Source organism: Stigmatopora argus, chromosome 15 (assembly GCF_051989625.1).
Source record: "Stigmatopora argus isolate UIUO_Sarg chromosome 15, RoL_Sarg_1.0, whole genome shotgun sequence".
Classification (NCBI taxonomy): Eukaryota; Metazoa; Chordata; class Actinopteri; order Syngnathiformes; family Syngnathidae; genus Stigmatopora; species Stigmatopora argus.
This window is the reverse complement of record NC_135401.1, coordinates 7876773-7892508: the sequence shown is the minus strand read 5'-3', so window position 1 is coordinate 7892508 and position 15736 is coordinate 7876773. Positions and strand designations below refer to the sequence as shown.

The 15736-nt window shown below is 39.9% G+C and overlaps 1 protein-coding gene across 5 annotated transcripts in view; it reads left to right on the top strand.

Moving 5' to 3' along the window:
- The first annotated feature begins 4132 nt into the window (after positions 1 to 4132).
- Positions 4133 to 15736, top strand: part of LOC144089523 (uncharacterized) — a 26466-nt gene continuing 14862 nt past the window's right edge. For 3 of the 5 annotated variants that reach the window (XR_013305093.1, XM_077620459.1, XM_077620456.1), the window contains exons 1-4: positions 4133 to 4532; positions 10674 to 10818; positions 12657 to 13957; positions 14565 to 15610. Coding sequence is in view for 4 of the 5 variants with exons in the window: in XM_077620459.1 (XP_077476585.1) it covers positions 4213 to 4532; positions 10674 to 10818; positions 12657 to 13957; positions 14565 to 15610 (2812 nt within the window). In the remaining variant the exon portion in view is untranslated. The remainder of the gene's footprint in view (positions 4533 to 10673; positions 10819 to 12656; positions 13958 to 14564; positions 15611 to 15736) is intronic. The other 2 variants (XM_077620460.1, XM_077620457.1) reach the window with 2 other exon arrangements.

The following is a 15736-nucleotide window of genomic DNA, read 5'->3' as shown; positions in this document are numbered from 1 at the left end:
TATACATACACAATTGGCCTTTTCTTTTAAAGTGAAGCGACTCGAAGATCACACTTGTCAATACCAAATCTCGCAATATAGTAAGACCTCATTGAGGAAAAGATTACGAATAATATCCTGGAAAAATGAGATTGTCCATTGTACGGCCATCATGAGCCTTTCCTCCAACGTCTGACATGATTGGTGGTCTGCTGGGAGGTCTCCCTTCCGGACATTGATTTGTTGGCGGCTCCTATCTCCTTTTAGTACCTAATACAGTGGTGCCCAATAGGTAGATTGCGATCTACCGGTAGATCGCCAAGGAACTATTGGTAGATCGCCAAAGTACTATTGGTAGATTGCATGACAAGAACATTTTGATCCCTCCCCTCTGTCCATTTCCTTAGCTAGCCTCTTATGAATTTGGTTGGCATGTCAGCAGTAAGTTTTAGCGTGAATCCAGAGTGGATTTTCACCCTTGAAACTTCTTGAAAAGTAGATCTTGGAGCAAAAAGGTTTGAAGACCCCCACAGTAAGTCATGTGTGATACCTACCTTTCCACAAATCTGGTATGTTAGAAGTACAATCGGTGGATTTCAGTCAGGTGCTTCTTGTTTCAGACCAACGCTCGTCGGTTAAAGTGTCTGTGGAACTAAAAGCAAAAAAAAAACTCCATCTGTCTACTAGGCAGGAAAAGACATTAGGACCCCCACACAAAACGACCCCTTTTTCACTATTGTCTATCCTGGTGGGATCTGAATGTGATGTGGACTTCCTCAATGATATTTTTCCCATACGTCTCATTACAATTCTGATGCAAGCGGTTGCAGGTGTTTTGCAAAAACAAGTTTTAAATCTGATCCGTCAGCTAAACGAGGGACAGTTTTGGGGCAGAAAAACAGAACAAGTGTGGATTGGGTACATTGAAATTTTGAAATTTGGACATTTTGACACCTATGATTCTTTTACTGAGCAGCTGTGACAAAATGGCTTTGGTATGCCAAGAGTCTAGCACAATGTGGGAGAGAAATTGAGTGAAGAAAGACAGACTTCCAGGATGTGTTTTGGTCTCTAGACAAACAAACCCACACAGTAAAGCGTGTGATTACACAAGCTGTTTGCTCACTTGACATCCTGTTTTTATTTTGTATACTTTCCGTGTACATTCAACGTACTAAGAAACGGGGACTGCCAAAAAAAATCTAAATGACAGATATCAGATTTTGCATTTTAGACCAAATTTGGCACCCATTTCATAGGTACTCCACCTAAAAACCATGCACAAGAAAGCCCACTATTTTTGCGTTTCTGGTTGTGATATCATACGATCATTCCTAGCTTTCTAGCGCTGAAGATTTTTTTTGTAGGCGTGTTGAAGGCAGCTGAGAAAGGAAGTCTAATTAGATATTAATATCATTAATCCTTTTCAGTTATTTTTCAGACATTTGTATCTAAAAATATGGCCTGTTATCATTTTAAAGGCTGTATTTCGTAGAACCTTCAAGTCTCTTTTTGACCATCATCATTTTTGTTTTTGTCAAATCCAGGTCAGTCCACCTGTGGGGAGTTTGTATGTTCTCCCTGGGCCTGCGTGGGGTTTTTCCGGGTACTCCGGTTTCCTCCCACATTCCAAAGACATGTATGGTAGGCTGATTGGACACTCTAAATTTCCCCTTGGTATGAATGTGGGCGTGAATGGATGCACCCCCTGCGACTCTAGTGAGGATAAAGTGGATCAGAAAATGAGATGGGATTTTTGTTTTGGTGTCTATTTTTGGCAGTCTATACATATTCAGTATTTCTAGTGAGGTTTTCCTGGGAAAGTTTGTCTTCCAGATTTCTTTGTTTCAACGAATCAATCAGCACCTGTAATTCCTCCCCGAAAGAATTGGATCCCGTCCCTCTCTTGGACTCTCGTTCTGTATCAAAATACCTCATTCATTTCCCAACGCTAGTAAAAGTAATAGCAAAAACACAGCATGTCTTCTCACTAAGACAGATGTTTTCTCTTGAACAGGAAAAAAAAGGAGCTGGACTATGTATGTACCGTAACCTCAAATCGGAGCTGATTTAGTGATCGAATCCTAAGACTGGTTGAGACTTTTGCTGGGAGATGGGATGAGTGGTCCATGTACGACCTACCTACATGTTTGCCTTGTTCGCATTCCTCGCTGGAGAACAGCGGGGTACAGTCTGACCCAGCGCGATAATCCTCGAGCTGCCAGGAGTCCTTATCAGCTCTGCTTTGGGCCTAAAAATGAGCCAACTCATGGGAGGAGCGGTGGGAGCCCAGGAATGTACATACGTACGTTGCACACTTTGACATGGAAAAAAAGGATTACGGGGCAAATGAGCCTCCGTATTAGTCCTCACAGTTCTGTCTCGAGGTTTCGATCCCCTGGTGGGCCCTCACTGTGTGGAGTTTGCATGTTCTCCCTGGGCTTGTGTGGATTTTCTCTGGGTACTCCAGTGTTCTCCCACATCCTAAAAATATGCAGGGTAGGCTGGTTGAACACTGAAAATTTTGCCTAGCTACACGTGAATGGTTGTCCGTCTCCTAGTGCCCTGCGATTGGCCGGCCACGGGGTGCTGGAGCCTATCCCAGCCAACTACAACAAGTAGTTAGGGGACACCCTGAATTGGTTACGAGCCAATCAATGGACGACGGACAACTCTTTATACCCACGCAATTGAACCTAGGGACAATTTAAATTGTCTAATCAGCCTAACGTGCATTTTTTCAGAATAAGGCAGGGAACCTGAGTACCTGGAGAAAACCCACACAGGCATGGGGACAACGTGGAAGGCCGAAACCTACCAGGGCCTTGCCCTCTATCTTAGAACCTGTGAAGTGTACGTGCTAACCACTTTTCCAGTAAACACCCTTGTAAAGATGATTCATGTATTTAAAACAGCACCCTCGAACACTAACATATTAAAGTAAGTAGCGACGCTAATGCAAAAAAAGATAACATTTGGATCTGAAACGCCATCTTTGTCTGGTGGTCTTCTCCACACAAAATGAAGTGCAATTGCATTTTTGAGGTAGTGCTTTCCCGTGGCTATAATAATACATTAAATGCTTGTCGCACAAGACGCTTAAAGCCTTCAAAGAATCTGGCTCCCCTGGAGATAGCGCAAAATATTTTCTTACTGCTGTATAAACCTCCTTTTAGAGTACCTCAGCAGGTCCTTTGTGATTACTTCTATTGCCGACCAAGCTTCACATGTTCACCAAAGAAAAGAAAAAGAAAAAAAAAACAATGATAATATTAAAAAACCATGCCAAAAAAACTCACCAAATACCAATTTGGAACTGGAATAAATATCAATTCACTTTATTAAGTCCAGGATTATAGTTGCTTTGTTGAAAATTAAGATATAAACCTAAAGTGAGAATTTTATATAGGAAGACAAAAAAATGTACAACCCCATTATTATACTGTGTGATCTAGTGACACCTAGTGGAAGTAAAATGTTTAACAAACGAGCATTTTTTATTTCCTAACATTCCAAACCAGTATGTTTATTTTTTTAATTAAAAAATAATTCATCAAAGTGGTTTATTTGTCAGATTTTTTTTGCAGATAGAAGCATTAGGGTGAATGTTTGGGATGACCTTCAATGACCCATTATGCCCAGCAGGTAGTGCTATTATTCCAGTAAACTAAAAACCTGGCACTTGATTAGTATTTGTTCTTTAGTGGGTATACTACACAAAGTACATATACAGACAGTTAAATCAAAATGAAAATGAAAAGTAAAGGTTATTAACTAATTACAGCCTTGGGGTCAAAAAGTGTGTGTGAAATATATTTAAAGGATTTCAAAAGTGAATAAATAAATCAATAGAACCGGATTTCGCCTGTTATATATTTTTTTGTTGACAGTTGAGCTATAATTGTGGGCAACGTGCCAACACTAACACTTCCAAATAAAATAAATTCTCTGAAACATTATAATCCCGTAATAAATGTTTATTTCATATGTTGTCATATATTTAGTTGCCATTTGGATAGAAAAGCTGTGTTTTGATGCTGTCCATTGATGCATAAATCACCGAACGATTTGAAGCGGTGCTTTTATTTTGAAGAACGGCGGAAAATGTCTCCAATCAGAGCAACAAGCGATCACCTGCCAGGTAACTTGTCGCTCAGGTTTACCCAGTCGATCTCTCCTCGGATAAGGCAACTTTTCCCCTCGCTCGCTATTTGGCGTCTTGGACAATTCAACATGAGTAAATCCAACAGTTTAAAAGTGAAGAATTTGTTCAAAATAAGCTCACCCAAGAAAGAGAGCAAGCAGAAAGACTCCCCCAAAGATGGAGTTACCCAGTGGCGGATTTCAGCAGGAGGTCCCGGACCTCAAAGCCCCGCTGACACGACCGTTTTCCCCGGTGACGGTGAGCGCGTTTCTCCCAAGGAAAAGAAGGTAAGGCGGACGTTGTCGTTCAGGCTCAAACGAAAGAAAAGTAAGCAAAAAGAAGAAGACAAAGGAGGCGCAGGTGATGACGACTTGTTCCCCAATGAAGTGGACAGCTTCAGCGGCCGCATGTAAGTAGACTGAATGACTGACAACCGACTCCGATGATGTTGAGCAGGGGTTGGGAACCTCTTTGACATAGAGAGACAGAAACAATTCATATGTTTTCATTATTATTCCTTAAAAGCCATTCTCAGAATTTAAGTCAAAATACACATAAAAATGTGTGCTTATTTTGGGTCATTTCAGCACTTAAAGTACAAAAAGTACCAGAATTCTTTTAACATAACAACATTGTTACACTGTTGCTAATCAATGAGTATCAATGAGTATCAATGAGAGTATGGAGTCTGACGGAAAAAAAAATAATTACAGCGACGCTTAGGTAAATTTTAGCTTACAGGTTAACGGAGAGCCACATATAGCTCGCGAGCCATAGGTTCCCTACCCCTGTTATTGAGGTTTTAACAAAGCTGTCAATGCAACACATTGCTTTAAATGATATCAATTCAAAACAATGGTCTCATATACTTTTAAGTGTATTCTTACTAACTCTTAGTCAGAGCCTGCATGATTGGAGGTCAAGTGCATGCACACTTGTTTTGTTTTGTCAGAAAATTACATGTGCGTTTCTCGCCCCTTTGGCGATTAAAGATTCTGATTCGCTGTTGGGATCCATGAATAAGATGCTGTACCCCTACTTGGGAATAAAGGGATGATCATGTCATCCATTTTTAAAAAGATTTTCCTCAGCAACTGATGCACAGAAAAATGGTAAATCTGAGTATGTTTCAAGGCAGAAACAGTTATGTGCCACATGGGAGTTTGGTGTACATCCTTGTTGTTCCTTGTTTTGTGTTCACCCAGAAAATACAGAAAAGGGTTTAGGCGAGGCACAGAGAAAGGAAAACAAAGAGGGGAAAGATGCACAAAAAGATTAATATTTATGCTAATTGTATGTGCCATTGTAATTCGGAAGAAGTAAGCCTTGTTGAAGAAACCTGTATTGCTAGTATGACACATGGATTATGAAAGGAAACTTCATACGTCAATTCCACTTAATTTCATGGTAACATGAATTAAACAGAGGTGGAACATCCCTAATTGGTCGACACACGTGGCAGACATGATTAACACTGCCACGTCCAAAAATCACCCCAACCAGACGGTTGAATGAGATATTAATAACAGCATCATTATTTTTTTTCTACCCATGCTTTGAATTGCATCTGCTGTTGGTTTATTTGGGAAATCAAAAGCTCTTTAAAGCTGTTTACCTACAGTTTCATAATCAGAAACGCCATTACGTATATACTTATACAATGCAGTACAGTTGTTAATTTTACCACTCTTTATTTGATCTCATTACAAAGATATGAATTAAATTCCAAACTTGCTAAATCACTGCATTTCAGTGGTGTTCAACCAAATTACTATATTAAATAAAATGATTCTCTAGTCTTATTATTATCAGGCATCATCATTGTTTTTCCTATGTTATATTAAATGCTAAGAGATATTTTGATATTACCTCAAAGACGGGTGGCGTTTTTCATGGTGCGTCAGCCTTCAATTCATTTTTATTGCCAGGTTAAATTAGCCAAGTGTGAATTAACACAGCTTTTTCTGGCTGTGTTACAGTAAGAGCTTGCTGCTAAGATCCAAAATTAATATGCTTTTCTCAGGGAGTGACATCCCCTGTTTGTCATCCTTTATTACATTTGACATATTAAGCATTTGTCTCATAGTGTGCCAATTAGGCACTTGAAAAAGTCGGTGTTTTTAGTGTCAATATTAATTGATTTTAGTAAGATTTGAAGACATTAGATCGAAATATTTTTCATAGGAATTCAGTAGTTTCGAGCTCGTAACGTCAATGTGCTTGTGTCATGAACGGATTTTCTCCGGAAGAAGTTACTGAATTCATGCGTGTGAACCCTAAATCATAATTCACATCATCATTTTTTGGGCAAATCAATTTAAGAAAGACAACTATTCCAAATGTTATATGTCAACACTTAGCATAAAGGCTGCGTTCAAAGGATGCTGAAACTTCTACCCTTTTTTTTACCCGTCTTTATCTATGTTTAAATACCTCGCATTAGATTATGAATTATTAAAAACAGGTGTGGGATGGGAATAATTCCAAAGGACTAGAACAGGATTGGTTTACTTTACGACTCAGGTCTATAATTGAAAAGGGATTTTTTTTCTCTGGGAACGGAAATGAAAATCCACTCCCGATTACTTACTGGAATTGTGCCATATTTATAATAGCCTAGCTAAGGAAACCAGTAGGCTGGATCAAATCTTTTTCTGGTGGGATCTACCAATATTAGGTTGGGGATCATTATTATTGATCACCTCTGGTCTACATGGTCTTGGATAGCAATCCTCGTTTGATAGGGAATTAATTTTTGTTTATTTTTTGGGGGAGTGACTTGATACACCTCCTTGGTTGGAATAGTTCATATTTGGGTTAAATGCTGAGTTAAGAATGCTAGTGGGTTATGCACGAACATCCAGATGTTGGAAAAAATTAGAGAGCCATTGCAAAGCTTGCAGCGGGATCCGAAACAAAAACTGTTTCCAGGGCCTGAAGTAGCTCCACTGGAATTTTTGTGTCAAGATAAAAGTGCAGCCACTTTTTCTTGGAATGTTTGTGTGTTCAAAAACATTTGGGTCTTGCGATTGTCGTGAGATTTTAAAGATTTTAGAAAACAATTATTTAGGCAGGCAAGCTTATAAACAGGTCCTGTTCACATATGCACTTCCTACATTTGAAGGTGTGTACATATTAGAAACAGAACTGCACAGTTGCTAGACAAACAAGCCGCTGCGCCAGTAAAAGGCGGAGTCTTTTTTATTTTTTTGACAGATTGCAATTGAGACAGAGCTAGAACATTTCTACACAAGAAAGTTCATGGGATTCATGTCAGATTAATGGAGTTCGCAACTGAGAAAACATATGAGAAGCTTTTCAATCTCATCAAACAGAATTCTATCTTTGTCAGCAAACACTACATTTAGTGTGATGATAAAACTGCCTTTACAATTCTCAAGTCTAGCTTCAAAAGGGTGAATTTTTATTGGCTCAGCATTTTTTTTTAATCTTTAACCAGGCTCCAGATTTTATCTTAATAGTGATTTTAATTCTTGTTTGATCTAAAATTGCATGTCAGTGGTTGGAGCATTGCAATTTACAGTGAGATTGCGGCAAGACTACACCTGAAATTTCAGTTTTAATAACAAAAAAATAACAATATTGAATGTCTTTATTGTCATTATACAAGTACAATGCAATTTAAAGCTTCACCATAGAGTGCATACATAAATAGGTAGGCATAAATATATATATATATATATGTACAATAAAAATGAAGTGATTAAAAAAGAAAAGTGAAACCCCAGCATTTTTTTCATCGTCATGACATTTGTTGAACATTCATAGGCACTGAATAAGGCTGTCTACTTTACAAAATTAGCATTTATAAAAGCCTATGGCTTACATGGGATTTAAGAGATAATGGAAATGTAACAAATGGAGCAGTTGCTGTAATAATAACAACTACCGTCTTTGGAGTCAACTGCAAGAGCCATAGATTTTTTTAATTTTTTTTTAAAGCATGCATCTTGAACACGTGAGCTAATTTCCTGCTCTCCTATTGGGTTTTAGTTCCAAGTAAAGTAGTTGCACTCTGCGGAGTTTCAGACACACCCGACATCTGGCAAACTGTCATTTTCCAAGCACTGCCAATCACCATTGCACTTTTCAAACAAACATTGAGGCCTCATGTTGTTAGAATTACATATGTGCGTTCTTATCAGAAGCTATTCATTCTTAATCTCTTATGTAATTGTGTGCTGGTTTTATATGGTAAAATAATTCCATCCAAAAAAAGGAAACAATTCTAAGCTTTTGTGGTGCTTGATTGTTTTATTTTATTAAATGTATTAATGGCTAGTTACTTTTTGACCTGAGGTTATTTGCAGAAGGATTTGAATATTTCAGTTATATTTTCTATCAATCTATTTTCTCCAATCGCCGGTGGATCAGCTTTTGAATTAAAATGGCAAAATTACTCAATTACTTCTTTATCGTACGAAAAGCAAAGCACGTGTTAATTGCTTTATCAATAGTTTCAGTAATTTAGTGGATTTCCAACACTCTTCCATGTACTTGGAGATTAAAACAGTTCAAGCAAGTCAATATTCTCTTGCTCAAGTTCACATTGATAAGCTGTCAACAACTTGCCATTAAAAACGAGCAATGTAAACGCACAAAAGAAACAAAACAGCCAAGTAAACACAGGTTTAAAAGTAATTATAGTGTGCCTAGTCTAGATGGCCTATCATATCGCCAAATTATCTCATAAAAAATGTAGAGCAACGGGCAACTAAAACAGTTCTGAAGAAAACCGGCGCAATTAAGAATTTCTATTCTGTATTTATAGTTTTCTTTCATCTGTGCAACATTTACAGCATGAGGTCATGCATATTTACTGTATTATTGGGGGCTTAGTACAATAATTACAGGAGTTAAATGCTCCGTGGCTCTGTGTTCTCTGTCTGTTCCCTTTTTTAGTTGCAGTTCTTTAAAAATCTTATTTTATATCGTGCAAATTATCACGGTACTTACATCCGTGAACGTGTTACGTGAGCTTTGTGTGCACGGTGTGCTAACAGAAAACCTTTTGTGTGCTTTGTAATGACAGACAAGCTGGTGCTTGTTTCTTCTGGTGTCGACACAAAGGGAGATTTCTGAAACTGAAAGTGCTGAAACTAAATTGGGAATTGTTCTAAAATGACAAACAATCTAGTTTTACTTGAACTAAATGGCTGTGCAATCCCAGTGAATTAATGATGGACAATTATTCATTCATTTTCTGAACCGCTTATCCTCACAAGGGTCACCAGGTGGCGGCCAGCCAATCACAAGGCACAGGGAGACGGACAACCAATAATACTTAGGGGGAAATTTTGGCTTCAACCAGCCTACATGCATGTTTTTGGGAGGAAACCGGAGTACCCAGAGAAAACCCACACAAGCCCGGGCAGAACATGCAAACTCCACATACTGTATGTAATATTTAGATTTTTTTTATAAATGGATTAAAAGAACTGAATTAAAAGCCCTGAATATTCAGTTTTTTTATAGAAATAAAACAATGTATTTTAGCTTTTTTATATATTTTTAGATTTTACAAAAGGATTTTTGAACTAAAAACACAGAAAAAAAATATAAAAAAATTACAATTATTGATTTAAAAGGGGGAAAATCAGGAAATTTAATATACATCTATACTCTTCATTTAAATTTGATCCTAAAACAGAAAGTCGGCACTCATGATTTACTTTCCCGGACCACACAAAATGATGCGGCGGTCCAGATTTGGCCCCCGGGCTGCTACTTTGACACCTGTGCTCTAACCACTCCTCCACCAGGCCCCCTGAGTGACCTCAAAATGTCTTTCAAATTGAACGTAAAAAAATACATCTTGTATGAATTATGTAGATCGATTCCAGTTGACTTCATAATTGTGGGCAACCTATTGAACGCTGCGAGTTAGCTCCTAATGGGAAGTCACAAACAACCTACCTCTGCCCTCTTGTGGAGAAAATATTTTTTCCTTTTGATGTTTTCTATTTTTAACGTCTATATTGTCTGGGTCGGAAAAAAAAAATCAAGCAGATTCTCACTCAATCCATAATTGTATTATTGGCATTGAACACTAAATTTGTGCGTAACTGCATTATCTTTTTTTATATTGTTTCATATTGATGTCTATCTGTCTAAAAGAGTATCTACAGCAGGAGATAAATGCTCCTCATGTCGCACACACGAGCCACAATCCGCAAAGAAACTCTAATTGCCCGGGGAACGTGTTATCCTACTTTGAAACAATCTTGTCCACCAAGTGTCATATAGTCTCTCCCTGCGGTTTAGTTTTTTTCTTTTTCTTTTTTACATTTGAAGTCACTTCACCCTAACCCTAACCCTTCACTTCTCCACACCATCGTAATTAAAACAGTTAAATGTCAGTCCGCCTCCAAACCCTAACTTTTGGGAATGTCAACCATTCATGAGAGCACAATAGGAGTATACTACAATCTTTTGAAAAGACCCGCTAAAGAGTGAGAGGGAAAAAAGCCAATGATCTCATATCCTTTCTTCTCCCCCCCCCAACCCATTACTCCCCACCTCACTCTAGCAGGAGCTATGACCAAGTGAGCGTTTCCACGGCGTGCTCCTTCCAAAGCGAATCGGATTGGGACCTTCGTTCGGACACCAATTCCGTGATTTACTTCAACATGACTCAGGAAGGAAGTCTCACTTCACCATCTAAGCACTTCAAGGTCAGTGTTAATGACATAAACACCAAATCTGGAATGGAATGGGTCACTTTATTGGCATGGTAACAAATACAATTAAAAGCATTCCATCTGCATGCTGTTCTTAATTGCAATTTGTAAACATCCTACTCCTAATTTACTTTGCACTGATGTTTGCTTTTTCAATTTTATACTACAGAGATGTTTAAAAAAAGCCCTTTTGACATTTTAGGATACATTTTACTCCCAGAATACACACTTGATATATTCTTCTCATTTTATTTGAATGCTGCCAATGTAGTGAAGCCAGTATTTCTATATAAATATGTAAGGGGGGAAACTCAACAAGTATATGATAGACTTCTTGACTAAAGTTTTGAGGTAACAGTTTGGTTGGACTGCAACTCATTGAAGTTTTTTCCTAATATTTTGGACTTTAGAGAACTCAGTCCAATTTAAACTAATTTCATCATCAAGAAAAGGTGGAAAATGACCCGCTTTATCATGACAACTGATTGCATTACTGTGGTACGTATTTGATTTTTTTTTCGAGTTTACCTGACCAGGTATTTTTCCCACAATGTTTTTTGATTTTTCTTTAAACCAGTGCAATTCTTCAGACTTGATGAGTATCTCCCAAATTTTAACAATATTTCCCATTGTATATTTATTTTAGTCCTCATTCTTGTGGCGATTTCTGCCTCCAGGAGTCGCAGGCGAGCATGTTAGATAACCCAACGCCCTGGGCTATTTTGCTCAACCTGACAAACCGGCTTTCCCAAATTGTCCTGGCTCTGAATTTCCTGTGAAGAACTCTTTCTTTTCAGCAGGAATTTGCGTTGATCGTGTATTTACAGCACCGTACGCATTTAAAAAAACTCAAAGTTGTTGGCTGACTTAGTCCCTCTTATCATAACTTAAGTTTGCGCACGTAGAATTTGTGCTAAAAGCTGTACACGAAATACAGTATTTAAGTGTGGGCTCTAAAAAGTGACACTGAACAGATAAAATACCGTTAAGACCTGCTTGGGGTTTTTCTCTGTTTAAACATGAACTGGAAATCCCAACCCTGAGCAGCTGTTTGTTTAGTCATAGTCAAATGACGGTAACATTTAACTTTAAAGGTTTGTTTTATTATTATTTTGATTCCGGAAAAGGTCTGAAAAATGCGTTGTTGAACAAATGGCGTACGGTCAATGTGATTTAGTTTGTACTTTGTGTGGTTTTTGCTGTGGTGCAAAAGACGGACTGGAAAACCGAGGTATTGACAGTGAGGAAGGGTGGGTGGGGCTTTGCTCTTTTTCTACACCCTCTTAATTTGATTGCCTCGTGAATGGCCCGTTTTCCATTTTGCTCCGCACTAATAGTTGCAAAGGTAAACAAATGGGCATGCCCTCAAAAAAGAGAGCAAGGAGCCAACATTGCTGCTTGTTTTCACTTGCGACGCGACCAGCGACATATTGAGATGCTTCCTTTGCCACTATGGAATTCTAAATGAGATTTGTTTGATTTGAATCTGCCGCAAAGAATTCTTACATCTAGTCAAATGGTATGTCATTTCTTTTTCTCCCTACACTTCCCTCAGTGAGTTTTTGTTCAATGTGAATCGGTGCGTTGTTTTGATATCGTCAATACTTCCAATTGACTGAATTTTAGTCACAGCTGTTAACAAAAAAAGGACACAAACTAAAATATTCACTTCACTGTTATTTCATATATTTTCTATATCATTGCTGCTGTTTTCATAGCAATTGTGGGGGTATTTATACATTTTTTGTCATCAAATGAGCATTCCGAAACATTTGGCACTGGCATTTTTAATCATCAGCACTGACATGTTTATCTTGTGTGTCCTTATTCAGAATTCCGAAGAAAAAAGAGGCGTGTTAGATCGTCTCAGTCATTTCTTCAACCCCAAGAAACGGAAAAGCCGAGGTAGCCAAGGTTCAAGCGTCTCGACCAATTCGAGTTGCCCCGCTTCCCCGGCGTCCCCTCTGTCACCACATTCTGCCCTGTCCCCACATTCACCCCTGCTAAAACAGGAAGATGGCTCCAAGACTCCGACGCCCTCCAGAAACGATGGCCACCGGACAAAGAGCAGAACCCGAGCGAGAGTGGAGTCTGGCGAAGGCCAAAGTCAAAGCCCCAGCCCCAGTGCCTCTAGTACGCTTTTTCGCTATAATGGCGAAACCGATATCCCATTTGCCGACTCCGATAGCAGTGGCTGTAGCAGCGTGAGGGAGGTACCTGTGTGCAAGGTGAGCATCCCCACCAGCCAAAGCAGTTCAGGGAACGTCACCCCCACCGGGCTGGACTTTTACGCCGACGCGTTGCCCTGTTCTGATTCGCCATCCGATGTAGGATTTGCCGAGTCGGTGGTGGAGGAGGTAAGCAAGCGCCTGCGGAATCTGGAGGATATCGGAGCCAAGAAGGTAGACCCCCTCAACTTGTCACCACTTCAAATTCCCTTTCCCGTCAGTGCTGCATCCCCTAAATCGCCCAACCTAACTTCCATAAGCTTGGCCACAACAAAAAGTGGCATTAAAGTCAGAGAAAACGTCCACAGCACCACTCTGAAGGGAATAACCTTGGGCTCGACGTCACCTGCGAGTCGCCTCATCTCAACTCAGGAGCGTCTTACAGATGTTAGCGGGGAAAATTCAACACAAAGCCATTCACTAGAGCTTGGCCAATCTTCCGCTCCACTTTTCAAAGCCACGTTAATGGATAAGGGAGAGAGGACGGGAAGTGGGGATGTGAGAGAGGATAGGACGAAAGAAAAAGAGGAGGGCTCCGTCTCACTTTTGCTTCCAGTACTGCCCACACCTGTCACAGAGGACGAGGCAATTACTCGGGGGGCCGCTAGCAACCCGCCAGAGTTGTCCTCCTCTGCGACCATCGCCCGGGATTGGCAGGCGACTCCGAGGCGGCTAGAGGATCCCCGCGTTGGCACAGATGCGAAGAAACCCCCCCCGAAGGAGAGCCGGGGGTCCAAAGAAGCTTGCGTGACTCGCAAGACTGTGAATCTGCCTTCAAAGCTTCAGGATGTGGCTCGCAATGTGCACACTAGCCAGGAACTAACTTTGGAAAGAAACAAGCGAGCGGGAGAGGAAGACTGCGCAAATTTCACTTCAAGGACGTCTGAGCAGAAAAAACACAGGCTGTGAGTATTTGTATTTTCTTTGTTTTGTCTTTGAAAAGCCCCTTTGAATGGAGGAAAAGTAAACAGGTGAGGGTTGGATATTTGTGCAACCTGATCTTAGGGTTCTCATGCGACCAGAGAACAATACACAAAGGCGCTGAAACATTGATCATGTAAGCGTCCAATTACAGTGATGACACTAAAAAGTACATAAACTTAAAATATGTCAGCAGCAATGACCATGCCTAAACAAGCATGCACATATTCTGCACCTTCTGTGTTAGTTAGTTAGTAGTCATTACATATCCACTAAATATAAAAAAACAAGGTTTCCTGAATTAAAAATACAACGTTTGTTTGAATTTAATCTGGTCCAATTATCTATTTCTGTTTAAATACCAGCTAACTATTTACTCTTATTTCACTATGGCATGAGGTTGCCCCTTTTTATAGCACGGAATCAGATGTAGCAAGCAAGCCTCTAGTCTAGCGTGTTGACATGAAGTAATAGAACCATTTTCATTTTGAATCCAAAAATAAGTTCCTTTTTGGATATGCAAATTGTTCTCATGGAGACTTCCTTTTAACAAACTCCCACACAACATGTATTAATTTGTTTCTCTTGCAGATTGGAAGGACTTCAAAACCACAAGTCTGATGAAAGTAGACATGCAGACTCTACGGTACTGCCACTGTACGAGGACACCGAGGACAAAAACACAACTGAACGTTTAACCAAACCAAAAATTCTCTGTCAGTTATCGCAAGGTGAGGAAAGCACCGCAACCCATGATATGCACAGAGCAAAGCTACAATCCGGTATACCTGGAATAAGGGGCAATGCGAGCAACCGGGCGACGGCCTCCACGCTAGGAGCTAAAGTGGAATCTGAAAAGCGGCATACCATTGAAAGAGTACCAAGGTCCTCAGCAACAGCAACAGCAGCGGGAGCCAAGGCCAAAAATGTGACAACAAAAGCAAAGGGCTCCACACAGGACGCTAATCTTACAACCTCTAGTGATCTACCAGCACTTAAGCAACCGAGCAATGAAAAAACAGTTTCTGTGATAACACCGTTAAAAGACAAAGCTACCACTTCCCCCACAAAGTCTAAAATCCCCAAAAGGCAAATATCAGACAGTGACACCACATCACTCTCGTCAACTGATAAAAGCCATTCGGACGCTTCCAAACTAAATAAAATCCCGAGAATAGCTAATGAATCTTTTAAATCTTCAGCGCCCGCAACCAAAGGTGTCACGAGGCCAAATTCTGAGGCGTTAAAGGGAGTAAACAATCTCTCGGCTCCCATTACGGCTACTGAACCCGAATGTGAGTTTTTGCCAGATTCCGTGCAAGAAAAGCCCAAAAGTACTGATGCTGAGCATATTCCCTTGGTAAACGGAGTAAGAGAGGGACCGATTGTAGGACCGCCCTGTCAGGATGAACATGCTTCAAGCTTCCTTTCAAAGAGTCGGCTGCCCGTTTCATCTCCAGTAAGAAAGTTGAAGAATGACGTACTTGGCAAGGTTGAAACCAACTTGAAAAGACTTCCATCTCCTCAAGTTGTTTCAGACAGACACAAACAAGCCCAGAAATGCCCAGACCGGCAGGAAACAGGACACGTGGAGGGAACGGCTAACAAAACTCCTGTACCTGGAAATCTCAAGAAAGGTAACACAATGGTTTTTAATAAAGTCCTGAAGTTTCCTGATCCGTACAAATTTGCTTGATATTAAAAAAAAAGTTGCTTTCATTGAATTGAATTGAATTGAATGCTGAAATTGTCGTTATATAAGT